Source organism: Melanerpes formicivorus, unplaced genomic scaffold (genome assembly GCF_026170545.1).
Source record: "Melanerpes formicivorus ecotype bairdi unplaced genomic scaffold, bMelFor1.0.p_v2 SCAF_46, whole genome shotgun sequence".
Classification (NCBI taxonomy): Eukaryota; Metazoa; Chordata; class Aves; order Piciformes; family Picidae; genus Melanerpes; species Melanerpes formicivorus.
Window position 1 is genome coordinate 5,573,721 of NW_027142398.1, and position 23,960 is coordinate 5,597,680.

General features: G+C 54.0%; 2 protein-coding genes and 1 long non-coding RNA gene across 3 annotated transcripts; 1 reads left to right on the forward strand and 2 right to left on the reverse strand.

The window, feature by feature from the left end:
* Nucleotides 1-1,064: 1,064 nt before the first annotated feature.
* CLPS (colipase) lies at nucleotides 1,065-2,325 on the reverse strand. The gene is made up of 3 exons (XM_068159449.1): nucleotides 2,173-2,325; nucleotides 1,854-1,976; nucleotides 1,065-1,340 (listed from the first exon to the last, which is right to left on the reverse strand). Exons 1-3 carry the CDS (start codon nucleotides 2,266-2,268, stop codon nucleotides 1,212-1,214), a joined length of 348 nt encoding a protein of 115 aa, XP_068015550.1. The 5' UTR covers nucleotides 2,269-2,325; the 3' UTR covers nucleotides 1,065-1,211.
* Nucleotides 2,326-4,020: 1,695 nt separating this feature from the next.
* Nucleotides 4,021-9,676, forward strand: LHFPL5 (LHFPL tetraspan subfamily member 5). The gene is made up of 3 exons (XM_068159892.1): nucleotides 4,021-4,653; nucleotides 7,094-7,330; nucleotides 9,368-9,676. Exons 1-3 carry the CDS (start codon nucleotides 4,242-4,244, stop codon nucleotides 9,382-9,384), a joined length of 666 nt encoding a protein of 221 aa, XP_068015993.1. The 5' UTR covers nucleotides 4,021-4,241; the 3' UTR covers nucleotides 9,385-9,676.
* On the reverse strand, nucleotides 4,985-22,513 carry LOC137451920 (uncharacterized). Its single transcript, XR_010989919.1, has 3 exons — nucleotides 22,472-22,513; nucleotides 21,948-22,056; nucleotides 4,985-5,085 (listed from the first exon to the last, which is right to left on the reverse strand). It is a non-coding gene; the product is annotated as an uncharacterized lncRNA (long non-coding RNA).
* Nucleotides 22,514-23,960: the final 1,447 nt, after the last annotated feature.

Genomic DNA, 23,960 nt, shown 5'->3' on the forward strand with positions numbered 1-23,960 from the left:
CACCTCCTGCTGCTCCTCCCAGCCCTGCCACGTAGGTACCTCCTCTTCCTCCACCGCATCTGGACCCCCAACCCCACGTCCAAACTGCTGTCTCCAAGCTGGGCATCACCCCCCACCCCTCGACCTACCCTGTCCCAGGGGCAAAGTGAAGGGCATTTGCTTCCTTGCTACCAATCTGGGCTGCTCCCAGCATCATCCCAAGTCCATCCCAATTTCCCAATGCTCTCGCAGCCAGAGAATTTGCTCCATGGGATGCTAGTGGAGGTGTTAGATGAGGGGGGTCCATGGCACATACAGCTGCTGCTCATATGAGGTCCTGTTTGGGGCACAAGGTTCTTTTTTATGGATGACTCTTACCCAGCCCACCATCTCCTGGCCACATCTGCCCACCCTGAGGACAAAGTGCAGAGTCATTTAGACCCCACTGTGTGGCATGGCCACCAAGCACCCACCAGCTCCACCCCCACCTTCAAGCTTCTGTCACGGTATCCCAGAAATTATCCAGTCAAACCCCCCAGATAAAGCAGGGCACCCACAGCAGCTTGCCCAGGATCACAATGGCCGGAGGGGGGGTGGGGCTGGAAGCTCTTCAGAGAAGGGGATTCCACAACCTCTCTGAGCAGCCTGCTCTAACCCTCCAGCACCCTCCTGATCAGATGAAACCTCCTGGCTTCCAATGTGTGCCCATTGGCCCTTGTCCTGTCACTGGGCACCACTGACAAGAGTCTGGGCTCATCCTCTTGCCCCCCACTCTCTAGCTCTTGCTGAGCACTGAGAAAATCTTCCCTGAGTCTGCTTTTCCCCAGACCACTCTCCCCTGATGACAAACCTTTTCTAGGGGACATTTCCAATGAGAGCAGCCACTGCAGCAAATAAATTAAATCCATCAGGTCCTGAGTGGGTCCTTCACATCCTGGGGCTGCTGCATCCTCCTGCACTCCCAAACTGATCTGTCCCAGCCTAGATGATTACCACATATACAGGTAAAGCTTATGCTTTTTCCAGGACCTTCTGGCCTTATCCCCATCCCATGCTGGAGGAACACCTTGAGTGAAAACACTGGCTTGCAGCTCAGAAGATGCTCTTTACTCAAACCCTGCCACAGCAGCCAGAGCAGCCAGAGCAGCATAGGCAAGTCCAGACATCCCTGGGGAGAGGGAGAAGCAGGGCACAGGGGCAGCCCAGGGTGACTGAGGAGGTCTCCTCATTCACTACAGCCCTTCTTGGGGGTCCTTGCAGACACCGAAGTCACTGTTGGTGATGGAGCCAACGATGGTCCTATCAGCGTCACAGGTCAAGCCGCTCTCACAGGGACACTTGTAGTAGACCCCATAGAGGCTCTGTAGGGAATCAAGGCACAGTGCAGGGCAGGGACATAAAACCATAGAACCACTGAGGTTGGAAGAGACCTTCGAGATCATCAAGTCCAGGTGCTCGCCTGGAGCTCACAATGCCACCACTGCTGCTAAGCCACTGCCACTAAACAACCGACCTCAGCACCACATCCGTGTGTCTGGGGATGGTGGCTCCACCGGCTCCCCGGGCAGCCTGTGCCACAGCTTGACGACCCTTTCTGTGAAGAAATTTTTCCTAATCTCCAACCTGAACCTCCTCTGAGGCCATTTCCTCTTGGCCTGTCACTTGGTGCATGTAAGGAGACACTGAGCCCCACCTACCTCCAACCTCCTTTGAGATGTGGAGGGTGACAAGGTCTCCCCTCAGCCTCCTTCTGGAGATTGAGCAACCCCAATTCCCTCAGTCATTCAAGGCCTTTCACCATCTTTGTTGCTTTTCTTTGGACATGCTCCAACACCTCAGTGTCCCTGTCCCCATTCCCACAGGGCTAGACCTACCTTTGGAGAGCACTCTTGGTTCTCAGCTGCCTTCAGCGCACAGCGGGCCAGGCTCAGGCCACTAGTCCGGTGGCAGCAGCCACTCTTGCACTGGGCGCTCTGCAGGCACAGCTCCCCGATGTCCTGCACCGGGAGGTGGGGGTGAGCAACATGCCTCTCTCTGTCCGCACTTGATCCCATTCAGGGGATAAAGGACACCCCCGGGACACCCCCACAGAGCTGCTGCCAGAGACCAAAGCACTGCAGACCTCTCCAACTCCACTGCAGCACTCAGGGTGTCTCCCAGTCACGGCATGGCTGGGGTTAGTGTCCCTCTTACCAAGTTGAAGATGAGCCCTCGCTCATGTGGGGCAGGCAGGGCTGGGGCCAGGAGCAGCAGGGCCAGCAGCAGGCAGGAGAGCAGCGCCTTGGCCATGGTGGGCTCACTTGTGTCCTTACCCCTGGGCTGGTGGGTGCTTTATAGTGAGTCTCCATCTGCTGATGTGGCTGTGCCTATCACACCCCAAACCGTGGCATTGGGGCAACCTGCCCAGAGCAGGAAAACAGCCATGCCCTTGCTGCCAGGTGGTGCCACCATGGGGACGTCTCCAGGTGACCATCCTGCACTGGCCATGCCAACCTGCCTGTTGGCAGTTCCTTTGGCTGAAGTGAAGGTGAAACAGCAGCGTTCCTCTCTTTCCCCTGGTGGGCAACCCTAACCCTCCTTCACTCTGGCTGTTGGGACTTGTGTTCTCCTTGATGGGCAATTCTGATGGGTTCTTGACCAAAGCAAGAGCTGGTGCCACAGCAGGAGCTCAACTCCAGCCCAGATCCTCCATAGCACAGGTATTACTATCACCAAGAAATCCAGGCAAGAAGGCCTGAAGCATGGCAGGAGTGAGCCCACTCTCTTGCTGGCAAGCCCTATGGCCTCGGCCAGTGCTCCAGAGCCCACTGGTGTCCCCATCCCACAGGCCACCACCACACTCTGCCCTGCTGGGTATTTGCTTTGTGGTTCAGGGCTTGGGGGATGCAGCTGATGAAAGGAAAACAGTCCTGGGAAGGGCACAGCCTTTCACACCTGCCTTGGCCCAGCTGCTCTGGGCAATGATTAACCCCGCTGGGCAGCCTTGGCCTTCGGTGGCCACTGGGGTGACATTGAAGGGTGACAGTCACGCTGACATGTGGCATCTACATGCACCCTCCTCCAGTGGGGAAAAACCCTAGTGACACCAGTTGGGAGGTCAGAGTAGAGCAGTGGAGGGGGCACAGCATCGTAAGCCACATCTAGGGGTGCACGGCACATGCTGGGGCACAAAGCACATAGCGGGGAGGGGAAATGGGGGGTGGGGGGCACGGTGATGCATAAGGTGCTCAGCAGGGTGCAGGGGGCATCCTGGAGCACCCCAGGCACGTTGGGAACATCTCTCAGGCACTGAGCGCATCCCAGGGTTCATCCTTGGGGCACAGAGTGCAGCCCGGGGGACAGGGCTCATCCCAGAGGTATATCCTGGAAATAGAGGGCACACCCTAGGGACTCATCCCGGGAGTGCAGGGAACATCCACGGGACACAGGGATCCCAGTCCCAGGGACACGAGGCTTATTCTGGAACCTCATCCTGGGGGCCCCAGGGTGCATCCCGAGGTCCTATGGCAGGGGCACAAGGCAGATCCTAGGTGTGCATCCCGAATCCCAGGGTTCATCTCGGGGTCTCATGCTGGGGTCCCACTTAGGGAGCACATATAGAATCCTAGGAGCTCTTCCTGGGTCCCAGGGCTCATCCCGGTTCCCATCCCAAGCCGCGCCGCCCTCCTCCCCCGGAGCCCACTCTGGTTCGGGGCGGGGGAGGTCCTACGCCCGCTCCTCCCGGTTCCTCGCCACGTCCTGCCGGCTCCTCCCTCCGCCGGCTCCTCCCTCCGCCGGCTCCTCCCTCCGCCGGCTCCTCCCTCCGCCGGCTCCTCCCTCCGCCGGCTCCTCCCTCCGCCGGCTCCTCCCTCCGCCGGCTCCTCCCTCCGCCGGCTCCTCCCTCCGCCGGCTCCTCCCTCCGCCGGCTCCTCCCTCCGCCGGCTCCTCCCTCCGCCGGCTCCTCCCTCCGCCGGCTCCTCCCTCCGCCGGCTCCTCCCTCCGCCGGCTCCTCCCTCCGCCGGCTCCTCCCTCCGCCGGCTCCTCCCTCCGCCGGCTCCTGCCAGGTCCTCCGCCGGCTCCTCCCAGATCCTCCCTCGGCTGGTTGTCTCCGCGGGGTCGTTGGCCCCGGGGCGGTCTCGCCACCACCACCGGAGCGTCCTGGAGGGGCGGGGCAGCGCCGGTTGCCCCGGGAACCGTGCCGGTGACTGTGCCGGTGGCCTCGGGAAAGGTGGCAGCGGCGTTGCCCCGGGAGCGGTGGCGGTGGCAGCGGCGGTGCCCCCGCTATGACCAAGCTGCTGCCGGCGCAGGAGGCGGCTCGGATCTACCACACGAACTATGTGAGGAACGCGCGGGCCATGGGGGTGCTGTGGGCCCTCTTCACCCTCTGCTTCTCCATCCTGATGGTGGTGACCTTCATCCAGCCCTACTGGATCGGGGACAGTATCGACACACCACAGGCCGGTTACTTCGGCCTTTTCTCCTACTGCATCGGCAATGCGCTCACCGGCGAACTCATCTGCAAGGGCAGCCCCCTGGACTTCGGCACCATCCCTTCCAGCGCCTTCAAAACTGCCATGTTCTTCGTTGGCATCTCCACCTTCCTCATCATCGGCTCCATCCTCTGCTTCAGCCTCTTCTTCTTCTGCAACGCAGCCACCGTCTATAAAGTTTGTGCCTGGATGCAGCTGGCAGCTGGTGAGTGAGGCTGGAGGTGATGATTGAGGAGTTGGGGGCTGTTGATGGTCCGACCAGAGCTATTTGTCCCTCTCTGCCCCCCACCTCGACTCTGCCTTGGTGGGGAAAGGAACACCACCATAATCTCCGTGCTCCATTTGCTCTGCCTTACTGGTTAGCAGTGTTAAATCGGCAGTGGGTGCAGTCTGTCGGAGCAGCTGAGCCCCAGCAGCCTTGGAGCGCGCGGGTGATGCTCCCGGACCCCTGTGCTGCTGTAACCCCACCGACAGCCCGGCCCCGCTTACCTGGGCGGGGTCTTCCCACCAACCTTTGCCCAACACCATGGCTCCTGCTCTGCTCCATGGTGCAGCGTGGTCATGGCTTCACAGCATCAGTCTGAGAGCACCAGATGCCACAAGGCTGTAGCATGGGATCCCTGTTGTGTTTGGGATCCTGCAGGAATTAATGAGGGATCCAGTGATAACCTTTGATAGGTTATTTGGTGCCTTCAATATCCCATGCATCAAACTGGTGACTCTCTGAGCTCAGGGGATGCCATACTGGGGAAGTGGAACAGGAGGAGTGGACTGACCATAGGATTTAATATCACCACCCACTTTGTCCTAGTTTTCTGCTCAACCCCGCTCCCTGTGTATCTCCAGCCTTTACCATCCCACCCCCACCACAGCCAGACACCTGGGACACCCTGTAACTGAGCTCCTGCCTTTGCAGCCCCAGCTGAAACCCAACTCAGCCCTTCACTGCTCCTGAATCATTCAGGAGGGACCAGCTCTCATTGTTCTCAGGTGCCTCCCTGGGCAGGGACACCTCAGCTGACACCCCATGGGATGACAGTCCTGGTATCAAGGTTGCTCCAGTTCTCAGCTAAAGAAATGAACTCAAGGGAAGATTCAGATAAGAGGCTTGAGGCATCTCAGCCTCCCAGGGAGCTGGACCAAGAAAAGGCTTTACTGTCATGTTTGGGGCTTTTATATCAGTTGTGTGCAGGATGGGGGAGAGAAACCTGGTGCAGGTGGCTCCAGCCACATGGATAAGCCCAAAGGATCCCGACAGCCCAGTTTTTCTGCCCTAGACAAGCTCTCAGGGTCTTTCAAGCCACTTTTTGGGAAGTGTATTACAAATGGGGCAGGGAAGGAGAGGATCCATTTTCTGGCCTTTGCTTGATGTCCAGGGTGTATTTTCACAAGAGACATTTTTGTTTTCCTGCTTCCCACATTTCTCCATGCTTCTCCTCTATGGTAACTACAGGGAAAGGTAAATTAAATTAAAAGGAGAAGCTATCTGCTTCTGAATGAAGAGAAACACTATCTGCTTAGCTGGGGAAGCTGCCTGCTGGCCTTACTGCTCTCCTGCTCCCAAATCGGTGGGAAAATAATCTACAAAGGGTGAGGAAACCACCCCCAAAAGTGTTTTCTGAGCAGTCAGGGACAGAGGAGAGGCAACTGGGTCAGGGTAGGGTTGCTGCAGGAGGCTGCAGATTGCCATGAAGGACAGGGACAAACATCTGCTTAATCAAAGCTCCCACCATGGGGGTGCTTCTGGTGCGAGGAGTCAAGGAGGTCCTCACATCTGCACAAAAACACATAAACCCCAGTTGCTTCCATGCTCTGCACCAAGATAGAAATGGAGGATGTGAAGAGCCTCCATTAAGCACATCCCAAAGCCTTGCAGATGAACGTGGCTCTCGTCCCTGCCAAGCCCTGTCACTCTTGTCCAGCTAACACAGCAATTTCTCTGAGCATATGGGGATGAAAAAAGCACTTCTGAGCACTTCTGGGACAGGAGGTGCTTGGCAGAAGATGGTCCAGCAGCCTGTGCTGGATTTGTTGTCACAAGGGCAATGTGCCAATGGCCCCGTGGCCACTGAGGTCATGTTGTGCCAAGGTTGGAGTTGAGAGTAGCTGCAGCAGAAGTCGGTGGCTCCAGGGCTGGACTGTAACCACCACAGCTGAACAAGCAGAATTAATCTGCTGCAAAGCTGCTGCTGGCAGCTCCACTTTAGCAAAGCATAAGCTGAAATCCAGTGAGGCAAGGGGCAATAATAGGATTTTGCAGTTTGTACCGACTAAACCATCCTGGTTTCATTGGGAGTAACACAGCCAGGGATGCGTGTGGAGGCAGGAGAGATGTTGCCTGAGCAACATACCGGATGGGAGATGCTGTTAAAGCCTGTCTTTGATGGGGAGCAGTGTGCTGAGCTCGTGGGAAGGCAGCAAGCTGTGTGACTGAGAGCAGTGCTGGTAGGGGAGATGCTGGTAGGTGAGGATGGAGCAGAGCACGCCTATGATGTGCAGCCACAGGCACCTTTAAGCCCAGGTGGCTGCTCTGCAGTGTTTCCTCTGTCTGGGGCACTGTCTGTGGTCAAGCTCCTCCATGCACCCTCTCCACACACAGTGTGTGCTCAGTGGTAGCCCATGGCTTCTGTCCCCTTTCCCTGCAGCTACCGGGCTGATGATCGGCTGCCTGATCTACCCTGATGGCTGGGACTCAACTGAGGTTCGTCGCCTGTGTGGGGACAAGACGGACAAGTACACGCTGGGTGCCTGCACCGTGCGCTGGGCCTACATCCTCTGCATCATTGGCATCCTTGACGCCCTCATCCTCTCCTTCCTGGCCTTCGTGCTGGGGAACCGTCAGGACAACCTCCTTCCATCTGACTTTAAAGTGGAAAATAAAGGTAAATTAGGTGGGGCTGAGCTCTTAGGCCCATTCTGCTGCAGCGTGTTTCAACCCCACAGCTGCTTCTGGAGAGGATGCATCTCGAGTACTGGGGTCAGTTCTGGGCCCCTCAGTCCAAGAAAGACATTGAGGGGCTGGAGCAGGTCCAGAGAAAGGCAATGAAGCTGGTGAAGGGTCTAGAAACCCAGGCTGGTGACGAGCAGCTGAGGGACCTGGGGATGTTCATCCTTGAGAAAAGGAGGCTGAGGGGAGACCTGTCTCTCTGCAACTCTCTGAAAGGAGGTTGTGGCCGGGTGGGGGTTGATCTTTTCTCCTAAGGAACAAGCAACATGACAAGAGGAAACATACTCAAGTTGTGTTGGTTAGGTTGGACACGAGGAACAATTTCTTCCTCAGAAGGGTTGTCAAGGCCTGGCCCAGGCTGCTCAGGGCAGTGGTGGAGTTTCCATCCTTGGAAAGGTTTCGAAGCCTTGTAGATGTGGTGCTGAGCGAAATGGTTTAGTTGTAACCTGGCAGTGCTGGGTTAAGAGTTGGACCTGATGATCTTAAAGGTCTCTTCCAACCAAAACCATTCAGTGATTGTTTTTATTTGGGAGGACAGTGACATCCTTCAGTGGGAGAAGCAGGAGAGAGGTGGTCATTATTCTGCTTCATAAGGACATAGAGATCTCCACAGAAGAGCGGAAGCAGGCATAGTATTGATGGATTCCTAGGCAGGAGCTCAAACTGAGCCAGGCTACGTTTTACAGCCTTTCATGTGGGCTTCCTCCCTGTGCTGTTAAGGTATTGTTTTTTTTTTTTACCCCCTTTTGAAAACAAACCTGGAAGCTCACCTGCACCTACACTTTATACCACATGTATACCACAAGCCTTCGACACTGCCCTACACCACAGCCTGGTCTCCAAGCTGGTGACACGTGGGTTTGATGGGTGGACCACTAGATGGATAAGGAACTGGCTTGATGGCTGCACTCGAAGAGTGGCTGTCCATGGGTCCATGTCCCAGTGGAGGCCAGGGACAAGCGGAGTCCCTCAGGGATCAGTCCTGGGACCTGTCTTGTTCAACATCTTTGTGGGTGACATGGACAGTGGCATTGAGTGCACCCTCAGCAGGTTTGCTGATGACACCAAGCTGTGTGGTGCAGCAGACACGCTGGAGGGAAGGGAGGCCATCCAGAGGGACCTTGACAGGCTGGAGAGGTGGGCACAGGCCAACCCCATGAGGTTCAAAAAGAACAAGTGCAGGGTCCTGCAGCTGGGTGGAGGCAATCCCAGGCACAAATCCAGGCTGGGCAGTGACTGGCTGGAAAGCAGCCCTGAGGAGAGAGACTTGGAGGTGCTGGTGGACGAGAAGCTCACCAGGAGCTCTCAGTGTGCACTTGCAGCCCAGAAAGCCAATCAGATCCTGGGCTGTATCAGGAGAAGTGTGGCCAGCAGGGCAAGGGAGGTGATTCTCCCCCTCTACTCAGCTCTGCTGAGATCCCACCTGGAGTACTGCCTCCAGTTCTGGAGCCCCTATGGCAAGAGGGATCTTGAGGTGCTGGAAGGTGTCCAGAGCAGGGCCAGGAGGATGAGCAGAGGGCTGGAGCACCTCTCCTGTGAGGACAGACTGAAGGAGTTGGGGCTGTTCAGTGTGGAGAAGAGAAGGCTCTGAGGTGACCTCGTTGTGGCCTTCCAGTATCTGCAGGGGCCTACAGGAAGGCTGGGGAGGGACTGCTCAGGATCTCTGGCAATGATAGGACTAGGGGGAACGAAGCTGGAGGTGGGGAGATTCAGGCTGGATGTGAGGAGGAAGTTCTTCACCAGGAGAGTGGTGAAGCCCTGGAATGGGTTGTCCAGGGATGTGGTTGGGGCCCCGTCCCTGGAGGTGTTTAAGCCCAGGCTGGATGAGTCTCTGGCCAGGCCTGATCTAGTGTGGGGTGTCCCTGCCCATGGCAGGGGGGTTGGAACTAGATGATCCCTGTGGTCCCTTCCAACCCTGACTGATACTATGCTGCTATGTCATTAACACTGTGATTATCTTTTTGTTTTGCAGAAGAGGTCCATGACTGAGAGAGCTGCTCACCACGCAAGTAACACCCACAGTGGATTGCAAGGTTTACCCCCAGTACACATAAAGCTGCTGGTGCATTCTGATTGCTGAAGGACTGACAGTGCTAGAGAGCTTTGTGCTGTGGTGACATTGGTTTTATTTGGGGTGAAATGGGAAATCTTTCCTTTGCCTCTTGAAAGCTGCAAACCAGGAATACTTGCCAAGTGACAAAAGAAGCTGTTCTTCCCTTAGCCTTTTTCTTTAAACTGAGTTTTCTGGGAGCTTTAAACATACCAAATTCTGTGGATTTTCTACAGTGGTTTTTTTTTCACTGATGAGGCTGCTTTTGGCTCACAGATCTCATGGAGCTTATATGACAGCAAAAACCCAGACTGGACACAGGGGTTTTTTGAGTCCATCAGCAAACCTAGGGCAAAGGGTGGGGAGGGGGAATGGCAATTTGATGCTTCTGGGGGTTTGTATGCCTTCTTTCAAGGAAAATACTTCTGAATCAAAAAACCCAAACAAACAGGAAACAGAAGTGTTTTGGATCCTGTGCTGGTCTCCTTTAACTGCCACAGAGCTGCACGGAGCTTTCCTTAGGCCTCCCCAAGTCCTGATGCTCACCAAGAGTGAGCAGCTGAGGGTGTGAGGTGACGAAAACCAAAGGGAGTGTTCAGGTGCGGGGAGTAGCTTCCGCCCCGCCGAGGCCGATTGGTGCGGCGCAGCTAAGATCTCCGGCATGGAATTCCTTCCTTCAGAGCAATCACTTTACAGCCAGTGGGGAGCAAGCAATAAAAGCTGTCTGGGGCTTGCTGATGTGGTGGCCAGAGCAGTTCAGCTCTTGAGCTGAGCCTGCTGCTTCCTGGTCAGGACTGTCACTATGAAGATCGCTGTTTGTGTGAGCAGCCTCTGCTTTTATTTGTGGAGTCAAGCCTTTCATTCTTGTCTGTTACACAATGGAACTGGAGAAAAAAGCCAACAGTGCCAGGGAATTTTAGCCTGTGCTGGGTTAAAGGTCATAGAATCATAGAATCAACTAGGTTGGAAAAGACCTCAGAGATCATCAAGTCCAACCTGTTACCTAATACCAAACACCTCATGACTATTATCACAGTATCACTTAGGTTGGAAAGGACCTCGAGGATCATCGAGTCCAACCTATCAACACAGACCCCATGCCTAGACCATGGCACCAAGTGCCACGTCCAATCTCCCCTTGAATGCCTCCAGGGTCGATGACTCAACCACCTCCCTGGGCAACCGGTTCCAATGCCGAATGACTCGCTGGGTGAAGAACTTCCTCCTCACCTCAAGCCTAAACCTCCCCTGGCACAGCTTGAGACTGTGTCCTCTTGTTCTGGTGCTGGTTGCCTGGGAGAAGAGGCCAACCCCTTCCTTGCTACAACCACCCTTCAGGTAGTTGTAGAGGGCAATGAGGTCACCCCTGAGCCTCCTCTTCTCCAGGCTAAACAATCCCAGCTCCCTCAGCCTCTCCTCATAGGGCTTGTGTTCAAGGCCTCTCACCAGCCTTGTTGCCCTTCTCTGGACATGCTCAAGTGTTTCGATGTCCTTCTTAAACTGAGGGGCCCAGAACTGGACAAAACCATGGCTCCAAGTGCCACATCCAATCCTTTTTTGAATGTCTCTAGGGATGGTGACTCCACCACCTCCCTGGGCAGCACATTCCAATGGCCAATCTCTCTTGCTGGGAAGAACTTTCTCCTCACCTCGAGCCTAAACTTCCCCTGGCACAGCTTGAGACTGTGTCCTCTTGTTCTGGTGCTGGTTGCCTGGGAGAAGAGACCAACCCCCAGTCTATAACCTCCTTTCAGGTAGTTGTAGAGAGCAAAAAGGTCTCCCCTGAGCCTCCTCTTCTCCAGGCTAAACACCCCCAGCTCCCTCAGCCTCTCCTCACAGGGCTTGTGCTCGAGACCCCTCCCCAGCTTTGTTGCCCTTCTCTGGACACGTTCAGGTGTCTCAATGTCCTTCTTGAATTGAGGAGCCCAGAACTGGACACAGGACTCAAGGCTTGGCCTAACCAGTGCTGAGTACAGGAGCAGAATGACCTCCCTGCTCCTGCTGGCCACACTATTCCTGATATGCAGGCTAGGATACCATTGGCCTTCTTGGCCACCTTGGCACACTGCTGGCTCATGTTCAACTGCTGTCAACCGGTACCCCTAGGTCTCTTTCTGCCTGGCTGCTCTCCAGCCGCTGTGTCCCCAGCATGTACTTGCATGGGGTTGTTGTGGGCAAAGTGCAGAACCTGGCACGTGGCCTCAAATGCCATCCTGTTGGACCGAGTTTGCTGTAAAAGGTTTTTGTGTGTGCTGTGTTGCTGTGGTATTTTTCATGTTGTTTTACTCCTGGGATGTATTTAATGTACTTTGCACTTCCCAGCTGAAGAAGCAGAGAGCTGTGGTGTCTCACATGCAGCAGGCTCTTTGTTATCGACCAAAGATAGAGCTTTTAGTTGTTTTTGTGAAAGGCAGGAGCTGCTGGCTGGGCAGTTGCCTTCCTTTCCTACCTTTTTGGGGGTGAATCAAAGGGAGTGGGGGGATTCTGGGTGGACTGATTCTGCCACGTGGGGCAGGGGTATGCTGCAGCAGAGGAGCAGGTGAGCGAGGGCCGGGGGCACCCCCCTAAAGTGCTGAAAATTCTCGGAGGGGACCCCACAGAGACCCCTCCAAAACCCTGACACCCCCATACAAAGCCCTCTGAAATTGTAGGGACCCTTCTGCACAACCTAAATCCATTTCTAGCCTGCCTGAACCCGCAGAGTGCCCCCCAGAGCCCCGGAAATCTATGCCCCACCCTGGCCAGTTCCCAGCTGGTCCTTTCAGGCCATCTATGATCCACTTCAGGACCCCTCAGAGCACCCCCAAAAAACCCTGACACCCCAAGGCGAATCCCTAGAGAATTCTAAGGACCTTTATGCACACCCTCAAACCCTTTTTAGCCTGCCTGGATCCCCCAAATCATCCCTCAGAGCCCCCCAAATCATTGCCACCGCCCCCAACCCATTACCCAGCAACCATCCCATTCAGGCCCTGCCAGAGACCCCCCCCAAAACCCTGACACCCCCATACAAACCTCTCCGAAATGGTAGAGCCCCTTCTGCACAATCTCAAACCCTTTTAGCCTTCCTGGACCCCCCAATAACACCCCAGAGACCCCTAAATCCATGTCCACCCCCCACCCAGTTTCCATCTCGTCCCTTTAGACACACTACCATTCGCTTCTATGACCCCCCATGCCCCTCCCCAAACCCTGACACCCCCATAGGAACCTCTAAGAATTTCTAAGGACCCTTCCGGACATCCTCAAACCCTTTTTAGCCTTCCTGAACCCCCCAATCACCCCCCAGAGGCCCCAAATCCACCCCCCACCCCCACCCCCTGCCTCTTCCCTGCTCATCCATTTTGGCACACTACAATTCCATTCGCGACCCCCATACCCCACCCCAAAACCATGACACCCCCAGACGAACCCCTAGAGAATACCAAGGACCCTTTTGCACACCCTCAAACCCTTTGGACACTGCCTGAACCCCCCAATCACCCCCCAGAGCCCCCCAAATCCATGCTCCACGCCTTGGACCACTTCCCAGCTTCTCTCTTTTGGCACACTACCATTCGCTTCATGACCCCACATGCCCCCCCCCAAAACGCTGACACCCCCAGAAGAACCCCTATGGACTACTAAGGACACGTCCAGATCCCCTCAAACCCTTTTCACCCTTCCTAGATCGAAAAATGCCCTTCTAGAGCCTCTCAAATCTTCCCCCCAACCCCCACCCAGTTCCCAGCTTGTCCTTTTTACCCTGCATCGATCCCATTCAGGCCCCCCCAGCGACTCCCCCAAAACCCTGACAACCCCAGACAAAGCCCTCCCAAATGGCAGAGCCCCTTCTGCACACCCTCAAACCCTTTTGACCCACAGTGGACCCCAAATCACACCGAGGAGGCCCCCAAATCCATCACACACCCCCCAGCCCAGTTCCAATCCCGACTCTTGATCCGCTACGATCCGATGCAGGCCCCCCCGGGCTCCTCCCAAAACCCTGATACCCCCAGACGAAGCCCTACGGAGTACTAAGAACCCCTCTGCACTCCCTGAAACCCTTTGTAGCCTGCCTGGACCTCCCAGTCAGCCCCCAGAGCCCCCCGTACCCATGCTCCCCCCCCCCCCCCCCCCAACCCAGTTCCCAGCTCGTCCCTTTTGGCACACTACAATTCATTTCTATGACCCTTCACGACTCCCCCCAAAACCCTGACACCCCCAGACGAAGCTCTACGGAGTACTAAGAACCCCTCTGCACTCCCTCAAACACTTCACTTTCTAGCCTGTCTGGACCTCCCAGTTAGCCCCCAGAGCCCCCCATACCCATGCCCCCCCCCCCTCCCCAACCCAGTTCCCACCTCTTCCCTTTTGGCACACTACAATTCGATTCTACGACCCTTCATGCCCCCCCCAAACCCTGACTCCCATAAACGAAGCCCTACGGAATACTAACGACACTTCTGCACACCCTCAAACCCTCTATAACCTGCCTGGACCTCCCAGTCAGCCCCCAGAACCCTCCGTACCCAGGCCCCCCCCCCCCCCCAAACCCGGATCCCAGCTCATCCCTTTTATCACACTACAATTCGCTTCTATGACCCTTCACGACCCCCCCAAAACCCTGACACCCCCAGACGAATCCCAACGGAATACTAATGACACTTCTGCACACCCTCAAACCCTCTATAACCTGCCTGCACCTCCCAGTCAGACCCCAGAGGCCCCGTACCCATGCCACCCCCCCCCACTAAATCCAGTTCCCACCTCGATCCTTTCGGCACACTACAATTCACTTCTACGACCATTCACGACCCCCCCAAAACACTGACACCCCCAGACGAAGCTCTTCAGAGTACTAAGTTCCCCTATGCACTCCCTCAAACAATTTCTAGCCTGCCTGCACCTCCCAGTCAGCCCCCAGAGCCCCCCGTACCCATGCCCCGCCCCCCAGTAAACCCAGTTCCCACCTCGTCCCTTTTTGCGCACTAGAATTCACTTCTACGACCATTCACAACCCCCCAAAACCCTGACACCACCACACAAAGCCCTACGGAATACTAACGACACTTCTGCACACCCTCAAACCCTCTTTAACCTGCCTGGACCTCACAGTCATCCCCCAGAAAGAACCGAATACATGCCCGCCCCCCCCCCCAACCCCAGTTCCCACCTCGTCCCTTTTGGCACACTACAATTCGATTCTATGACCCTTCACGACCCCCCCAAAACACTGACACCCCCAGACGAAGCCCTACGGAATACTAAGGACACTTCTGCACACCCTTAAACCCTCTTTAACCTGCCTGCACCTCCCAGTCAGCCCCTAGAACCCCCCTTACCCATGCCCCCCCCCCCCCACTAAACCCAGTTCCCACCTCGTCCCTTTTGGCACACTAGAATTCACTTCTACGACCATTGTCAACCCCCCCAAAACCCTGACACCACCACACGAATCCCTACGGAATACTAACGACACTTCTGCACACCCTCAAACCCTCTTGAACCTGCCTGGACGATGGAAGAATGGCCTGATGATAAAGAAGAGCTGACTGCAGTAAACAGCCTGAAGTGCGAGACAGAAGGACGTTCACCTCCATGCTGGAGAAGCTCAACCTGATATGGGATGAAGATAATAATGGAGAGCTGCATATCAAAGGAGAAAACTCAATTACCAGCAGTGGTGCAAGAATGCCAGGGAATTGCTTAGCCTGCTTGATTTTTCCTACATACACTGCTTGTTCTGTACCACTAAACAATTCCTGCTTCACCAACCAGGGAGTCCGTGCATGCTTTCCAAAATCTGCCCATCTGTCCAGCCTGTCAGGGTCCCTCTGCTGAGCTCTCCTACCTTCCAGCAGATCAACTCCTGCCCCCAGCTTGGTGTCATCTGCAAAGTTAGTGATGATGGACTCAATCCCCTCATCCAGATCATCAATAAAGATATTGAACAGGATGGGGTCCAGCACTGATCCCTGGGGGACACCACTAGTGCCTGGCTGCCAGCTGCATGTGGCACCATTCACCACCACTCTCTGGGCCCAGGACTCCAGCCAGTTCCTAACCCAGCACAGAGTGCTGCTGTCCAGGATGTGGGCTGTCAGCTCGGCCAGGAGTTTGTTGTGGCAGACAGTGTCAAAGGCTTTGCTGAAGTCCAGGCAGACTACATCCACAGCCTTCCCCACACCTACCAGGTGGTCACCTGGCCACAGAAGGAGATCAGGTTGGTGAGGCAGGACCTGCCCCTCCCAAATCTTTGCTGGCTGGGCCTGAGCCCTTGCCCGTCCTGCAGGTTTGCTGTGATTGCCCCCAGGATGACCTGCTCCATAGTCTTGCCAGGCACTGAGGTCAGGCTTATAGGCCTGGAGTTCCCAGGTTCTTCCCTCCAGCCCTTCTCGTGAATGGCATCACACTGGCAGCTTCCAGCCACCTAGGACCTCTGTGGTCATGCAGGACTGGTGGCAAATGTTGGACAGTGGCTTGGAGCTCATCTGCCAGAGCTCTCTGCCCTGGGATGGATCCCATTTGGTGCCATAGACTTGTGAAGGTCCCAGCGGTATCCCACTCCCTCCCAGTTCTTTCCCAGTCCTTCTCAGTCACCCCTAGTCCCTCCAATTTCCATCCCAGTTCCTCCCATTCCCTTCCCATTCCCTTCCATTCCCTTTGCAGTTCCTCACAGTCCCTCCCATTCCTCTCCCAGTCCTTCCCAATCTCCTTCCAGTCCCTTCCAAGTCTCTCCCAGTCCCTTCTCAGTCCTGTCCCCATCCCCATCCCTCCCAATCCTCTCCCACTCCTTCCCAGTTCCCTCCCAGTCTCTCCTAGTCCTTTCCCAGTTCCTCTCAATCCCTCCCAGTCTCCTTCTCATCTTGCAGTGTGGCAGATTTCCCGGAGTGGGAAAGCAGAGCCGCACTCTCTTTGGTCAGTGCAGTTTAGGTGGGAAGTGCTTCCACTGGCTCCATTGGTCCAGATCACCCCAGTTTGGGCTCATTTGGACCTATTTAGGGTCCTGTTTGGGACTTTTTTCCCAGCTGTTCCCAGTCCCTTCCAGTTCCCTCGGAGCTCTCTCACAGTTCTCCCCAGTGCCTCCCACTTGAGCCTCCACTACCTCTTAGTCTCTACCAGTTTCCTCCCAGTTTTCTTTCAGTCTCTGACAGTTTCCTCCTCCTTCCCTCCCAGATTCCACCTCGTGCCCTCCCAGTCCCTCCCAGTTTCTTCCCAGTCGCTTCCAGTTCTCTCCCAGTCCTTTGGTGGGAGGAAACTGTTGGGACCGGGAGGAGGCCATTACTGTGTAGTTTGGTAATACTGACGGCTGCAGCTGGTGCTGAGCTAAACAGAATGATCACAGAAGGCTTTTGCTCTGAAGCCAGAGCTGCCTGCTGGGGGAACGAACGTTTTTCTGACAGCTCTTGGAGGAACATTTCTGTAGAGGTGTTCCCCAGGGCTCCTCAGGTGCTCAGAACTCAACATGTTGCCTTGGAGGGGAATAAAACCCATGGAAAGCTGAGTGTGAGGTGACAACGCAGGCACCGCCCCCCCCCCAGCGTGGCAGCGCTGCCCTCAACAACATGGCGCCGGATGCTTTAAAATGGCTCAGTGCAGGGTTGTGGCTGGTAGAGGTCGGAGCTCCTCCTCTGTGTCCCAGGTCAGTGCTAGTCTCTGCTGCTTTGTGGGGTTTCTCTATAGCAGCCGCTGGAGCTGCGCGGGGCTTTGGGGGTGGCTGCCAGCGGGGCAGCGTGGGGCTTTGGGGAGGTGGCGTCCGGCGGGGGGTGTCCGGGTTCGGCTGGCGGGGCTCTGTGGGGGTGGCGGCTGCTGCCTCAACTGTACCCAGAGATACCTGGAACTCTGGGCTGCAGCTGGTGCCCAGATCAAAGACAGCTTTGTCTCTAAGGCCAGTGCTTCTCTGCGGAGGAACCAAGATTTCTCTGCAGGTGTTGCCCAGGGTTCCTCATCTGCTCAGAATGCCCAGCTCCAGTGCCAGGCTGATGTCACCTCACAGCCGTCACTCTGTCGGTGTTTGCCTAGGAGTGCCAGAAATCTTCCTGGAACTATTGGAGAAAAGGAAGCTTTGTCTGTCTCTGTTTGTGGTGCCCTGAGAAGGACTTGTACTGACACAGGCTCAGAAAGCTGAAACAAAACAATGAGAGCAACAGATGGAAGAGATGGGTTGATTGCCAGCAAGAAATGCACCAACTGCAAGGTGATTTTGGGGTAGTAAATCCCAGAAGGTGTGACACGCTTGGAGATGCAGACCTGTGCAGCAGCTGTCACAGAGGAGGGAAGCGCAGCAAAAACTCAGCTGTGTGCTGAAGGTGCAAATCCTACCCAGAAGGGTGTCCGTGGGTCAGGGTGATAAAAAGCCCCTCAGCTGTCTCTTTCCTTCCATGATACCATATGGGGGTGGGTGCTGATGCAGGAGAGGAGCAGGTGAGTGAGGGGCGGGGGATGCTGCCCAAAAAGCTGCCTGAATGCTCTCAGAGGGGATGAAAACCCATGAAAAAAATGTTAGTCTGAGGTATTCCAGCAGAGAAAAAGCTGTGCTCTTAATCGAGAGATTGCAGAACAGTAGTAATGTGGATGCAAAAAGGCTTTGAAATGACTCTTATTTGCAAACTAAAAAACCCCACAAGACACACAAAAGAAACATCACTGGTTTTATTTTTAGTTTCTTAATTTGAATGGGAAGTCAAGTGGAATATAGAGGCATGTGGGGACCAATGGAGGGTCTCCTGTGGGTATTTTAGTCGGATGGTTAGGGTTAGTTGTGGTGGTGGGGGGAAAGCTTTGCAGTAGTGGCCTTTGTGGCGGGGGTCCAAATAACCCTAAATATCCAACTAATCCTTTGGGAGACTCTCCAGAGGCCCTCCTGATCCCTCTATGTGCCCCCAAATTCCCCTTTGATACCCCCAGGTGCACCTTAGGTGCCAACCGATCCCCTTAAGAGGGGTGGCAACACTGACCAGTTAGGGGCTTCTCTTGCCCCTGTGTGTGGGGAGCAGCTGAGTGCGGCCCTCTTTGAAGGTTTTTCCATTTGTATTGAAAACTAAGAAACAAAAAGAAAAAAACCCCAAAGAAACAAAGAAGGGCAACCCCCCCCTCCCGTGACAGACAAAAAGGAAGGTCTATTGTTTTTATGTGATACATGTTATATTTATGCTTTGAAACCCTGTTTTGCTCTCCCTAGAATTTGCTTTTACATTCCAGAAGCTCTCCTGTTTAAGTGGATGTAGAAGAATAGTATTATGTGGGAAGGTGTTTTGGGATAGCTTTGGAAGACTATGGGGAAGATTTGCCTTTGCTCGAGTCAGAGAAAGCTATGTTTTGCCTTTGACTCTGAGAGTAATGTAAACACTTTGGAACCGAAGGAGAGAAACTGGGCAGAGTTTGGTTGGACGTGTTAAAATAGTTTTGTTGTTACGACCTACTGTATGCCTTAATTACACATATGCCAGTAGAAAATGCCCAATTGAGATGTGCCAAGTGTGCCTTCTGATTAGACTATATAACTTTGCTGTATAATGTAATAAATGTCTTCAGCTGCTTACATCTGGCCCAAAAAGCACTGCTCGAAGTAAAACATCGATACTACAACAAATGGTCACCCCGGACAGAGGTAAGCGACTGGGGAAACTGAGGGTCGGTGCCTCCTGTTGAGGAGCACGTATGGGTAATCAAAGAACAAAAGAAGATAACTTGATACTCAGAGTCATTTACTTACATCTTGGAGGGAAAAAAAAAGTAGAATGAAAAGACATGGGAGCAGGGAGGGATGGCATCGTTCAGGGCGGCAACAAAAGTAAACAAAATTGTTACATCTTCCCTTACAACATGGGGACTAATTAAAGATTCTTTAGATCAATTAGCAGAGCATTATAAAGCTGTTACAATAGTAATGCCATTTCACCAGAACAAAGCTCTTTGACATCTACACCCCCCAGCCCCCCTCCCCCACCATGGCCACTAAGCTCACCTGCTCCCGTGGAGCTGCAGTCACTGGCACCTGGCCAATAGCAACAGCAGCCCACTCCCCCCCTGCTGCTGGACACCCCCCCCACTAACTCTTAAAAGTTTTTCCATGTGTTTTAATTGTTGTGGCCAGTTGACGCTGCCCCCTTAAGAAAGGGAATATGGTGGACGGAAGTTGGTGAACGGAAGGAATAGTCTAAACTAATTTCATTGGAAGAGTGGGAGGAAGAACCTTCTGAACTGGGAGTGAACTGGACATTTCCAGGACTTTTCTATCAGTCTTGCTTCTGCCTTTCCACGGTGCAGCAGCTCTCTGTCTCTGTGCTGGGCTTTCTGCCAAGGCCTTGGCCTTGAAGTCCAGATACCAGGCCTGTATTAACTCCTTTCCAATTAACACAAACTGCTTGTAACATTTTTTTTTTCCTCTCTTTTCTCTCTCTTTCTATCCCACTCTGGGAAGGGGGGGGGGAGAGAGGGGAGAGCGGAGGTGGGGAACCCCCTCTCTGCCGAGGGGGGTTACTCTCATTTCTGTGTTACTCTGTTGTATATCTTTGTATATATTGTAGATATTGTAAATTTGTAAATATTCCCCTGCATACCTTACATTGCTTTGTAAATATAGCTCCACTGCTTTGCTAATTCAGCTTGTGAGTTTTTTTTTCCTTTCCCTTCAATTTTTTTTTTCCCTTTTACCTTACAAGGGGGAAGGGAGGAGGCTTCTTGGCCTTACCCTTCCAAACCCACCACAATTGTGGACAGAAGGGACACTTTAGGCAAAAAGCATGACTTGGGAGAAGATGACTGTCCTAGAAGCCTGTAAGAAACACTGATTGCCAGATACTTTTGTTTACTTTAGGAACTGCTGCTGTAAGTTGTATGCACTGACATCCAGCAATATGGAGTGGAGAAGAGACAGTGGCATCTGTTACAAGCACCTCAAGTTTTAGGCTCAAAAACATCAATGTAGCTCAAAATTGCTGCTATCGCCTCCTATGGAAGTCTCCATGCCTTCAGCGAATCCTACGTTTGACCTGGAGGCTGCCTGGAAGGGCAGCTGGTGTGAATTCGGTGGCTTTCTTCCCACCCCCCTTTTCCCCCCCTCTCTTTGTCCCTATGGTGCCTTTGCTAGCCGGCCACCTCCCCCCCCCCCATTTCTCCCCCCTCCTTCTGATAACCTCTCTAGTCTGTGTGTGTTCTGATTTAAAGCAACAATGATTATTTCATTATTTCATTATTTCTGATTGTGATGTGTTTTAGAGATTTTTTTTTTCTGTTTTCAATAGTTGTTTTACCTGTAAGCATAATGAATAGTAAGTATTTAGTATTTATAAGTATTAAGTAATTAGTGATTGTACTAAGGTATAAGCATTTAGTAATGAGCTCAAACTTTCGTTTTTCTGTGAGTTCAAATTTTAACTTTCGGTTCAAACCTTTTTTTTTTTTGGTGTCATGGCATTTTGAAAGAGCTCTAACTTTTTATTAGTTTCTTTTTAGACATTGATTTGATAATTTAATTTTAACATAGTTCTTTCAGTTCTGTAGAGATTTTTGGTGTTAGCATAAGAGTTTGATATAGGGATATTATAGAATGAGATTTTTTTTTTTTTTGTTTGTATTCAAAATCGTTTTAAGAGAGGGATTATATATTAAAACAAAAAGGATGCATATTTTATAACTAAGGTTTTAGTAATGCCAGCAAAAAATAGCTAACCCATGTCAACACCCGGAAACATCACTTCTGCAACGCAGTACCACAATCATCTCAACAAACAACAGCACAAGAATCACAAGGATGGGACAAATAGCATTTCACATGAAGCTGAAAATCAGCAGACCTACCTAACACAGGTCACAATGTCTGTTACGATAATCTGAGATCAAAAGCATCAATCAGGAGAATGTACCATAAAGCTATGTGTATTAGGACTGAATATCACAATTGCTTAATTGTTGTGTGGTTAGAGAATATGTTGTCATGGACTTGTATGTTAACTCACCAGTTTGTATTAATTTTAAATAGTTAGTCTGATTATAACACAAAATACATTTGCATTTTAGGTTATAAAAAAACAAGGGAGAATTCAGGTGTTACATCCCCCCCAAAAAAATGGCTAAAGTATACTACATTCTCAAACTTTCATTTTATGTGCGGTTTCAAGCGTGATTTAACAAAGTTTATGGAGGATATAAGAATTCTGGAAGTTTTAGCTAGGAGAAATTTGAAAGAAGAACAAACAACATTAGGCCAAAGATAGTATCTATAGGACTCGGTGCCTTAGCAAAAGCAAAGTATCAAAAGAGCAGCATTGTTAGGATGAGTAAGGATGGATTGTTAGGTTACGGTCAATTTTATACCGGGCAGAACCGTGAATAGTCAAGATGTCACCTTTGACCCGGCAAAGAAGCCTTTTCACTTTTGCTGTTTACATGCAAGATTTTTCTTTACTTATGGAGATGGAGCCTGGCCAGCTTTATCTTTATAGATCAAGGAGAATCTTGCTAACATAAAACAACTTAGGATTTTTGAGCGTCTTAGACAAGAGAAGATGTAACATACCTTTAAAGCATATTGTAAAAGACAGTGGTGAGGATAGGGTTTGCTGTGTTTGTAGATCATTGTGTCTTGATCCTTGTGTATGACGTATTTGGGCCTGATGAAGTCATCTCTGTTGGTAAGAGGAGTGAAGTGTGAAAACTTGAACTAGTAAGATCTAAGTCGTTGACAGATTAAGCAGTTAACAAAGAAGTAAGTTCTTTGAAGTAAGGGAGTAAGTAGGATGAAACTTTGAAAAAAGCAACTGTTCTGTTGGGTTAGGGTGGGGGGGTTGGGGTTAGGGTTGGGGTTAACGGTTAGGGGGTTAGGGTTAGGGGTTGGGGTTAGGGTGGGGGGTTAGGGGCAGGGCTTGGGGGTGGGGTTAGTACCCGAGGGTTAGGGGTTAGGGTTTAGGGGGTTAGGGGGTTGGGGTTAGGACCAGTGCTCCCAGTCCCCCCTCCCCACCCCCCCAGGGGCTCCCAGTCCCCCCCAGTCCCCCTCCCAGCACTCCCAGTCCCCCTGATCCCCCTCCCAGCCCATCCCTGTACCTCCCAGCGGCTCCCAGTGCCTCGAACTGGTGCCGGTGAATGAGGGGGGCGGGGGGCAGGAAGGGGAGGGGCCAGGAGCTAGGGGGCAGGGCCAGGAGCTAGGGGGGGGGGGATCCGTGGGGCAGGGTCCCCGTGGGGTGGGGCAGGGGTGCAGCCCCTGGGGTTCTCCCATTGGCTCGCTGGCTGCAGCGGACCCCTGAGGACCCCAGCGAGGGGAGGGGCAGGGGGGATGGTTTTTGGGGGGGGGCGTGGGGGAGGGTCAAAAGGGTTTGAGGGGGTCCGGGAGGGGCTCCTAAGGGTTGGGGAGGGGTCCCAGGAGGGTCTGAAGGGGATCCCAGAAGGGCAGAAAAAGGTGGGATGGGAATTGGGGGGAGGGGCTGGGTCTGGGGGGGCTCTGGGAGGTCCGTAAGGGTCTGCAGGGGTCCGCCAGACTCCGTGGGGGTCCCCAGGGGTCGCCAAGGGTCTGTGGGGCTCTGAGGGGGTCCTCAGGGTTCTGGAATGGTCCTTAAGAGTCCATAGGGGTCCGCGGGGGTCTCTTACGGGCCCCTGCAGACCCTTGGGGACCCCCACATATCCCTCCAGACCCTAGGGGACCCCTGCGGACCCCCCCAGAACCCTGCGGACCGCCAAGGACCCTGACAGACCCTTGGGGACCCCTCAGGACCCCCACGGTCCTTTAGGGACCCCCAAAAGGGAGAGGGCAGAGGGGGAGAGGTGGGATGGGCGCTGCTCCCGGGGATGCCGGCGCCGGGGTCCCGGGGGCGTGAAAGGGGAATTGGGGGGGCCCTCTGGAGGGTCCCAAAGGAGCTGGGGAGGGGCTGTGAGGGTTAGGGGTCTCTGGGGTTGAAGGTTTTGGGGTCCTGCAGGATTCGGGGAGGTCTCACTGTGGTTTTCGGCGTCCCTGCAGCCCCGGGACCCCCCCCGTCCCCCCGGGACCCCCCTCTCCCCCCCGGGCCCCCCCCCAGCCACATCGCGAGCGGTTGGCAGCGCAGCTGTGCCGCCGCCCGGTGGCTCAGTGCTGTCCCCGCGCGTCACGGTCGGCACTGCAGATGGGCAGCGGCGAGTGCTGCCTCCAGGAGGCCGAGGGCTGAGCCGCGCCGGGGGGGCTCTGCGCTCCTAGCAGCGATAGCTTCCCCCAGAGGAGCTCTGAGGCCAGCTCCAAGGTTCGGTTTGGGTTCTCCTGGGGATCTCAGACCCCACTGCTCTGATTTCACAGCTGTGTTTCCTTCCCTGCCTAGGGGACAGGATGCCCTCACTCCTGGAGAGAGAGAGGCACAGCCTGAGAGGCCTGGAGCTGTGTGGGCTGTAGATGCTCTTCACCAGCTGGGAGCCATCCCCCCAGGAGTCTTCCACCAGAGAGCCTTCTGCGGGGTGCCACGGTAAGCAGGGTGCAGGTGAAGGGGTCCAGAGCAGGGCAGCAGGGCTGGGGAGGGGGCTGGGGCACAGAGCCCTGGGCAGGGGGCTGGGGCACAGAGTCCTGTGAGGAGAG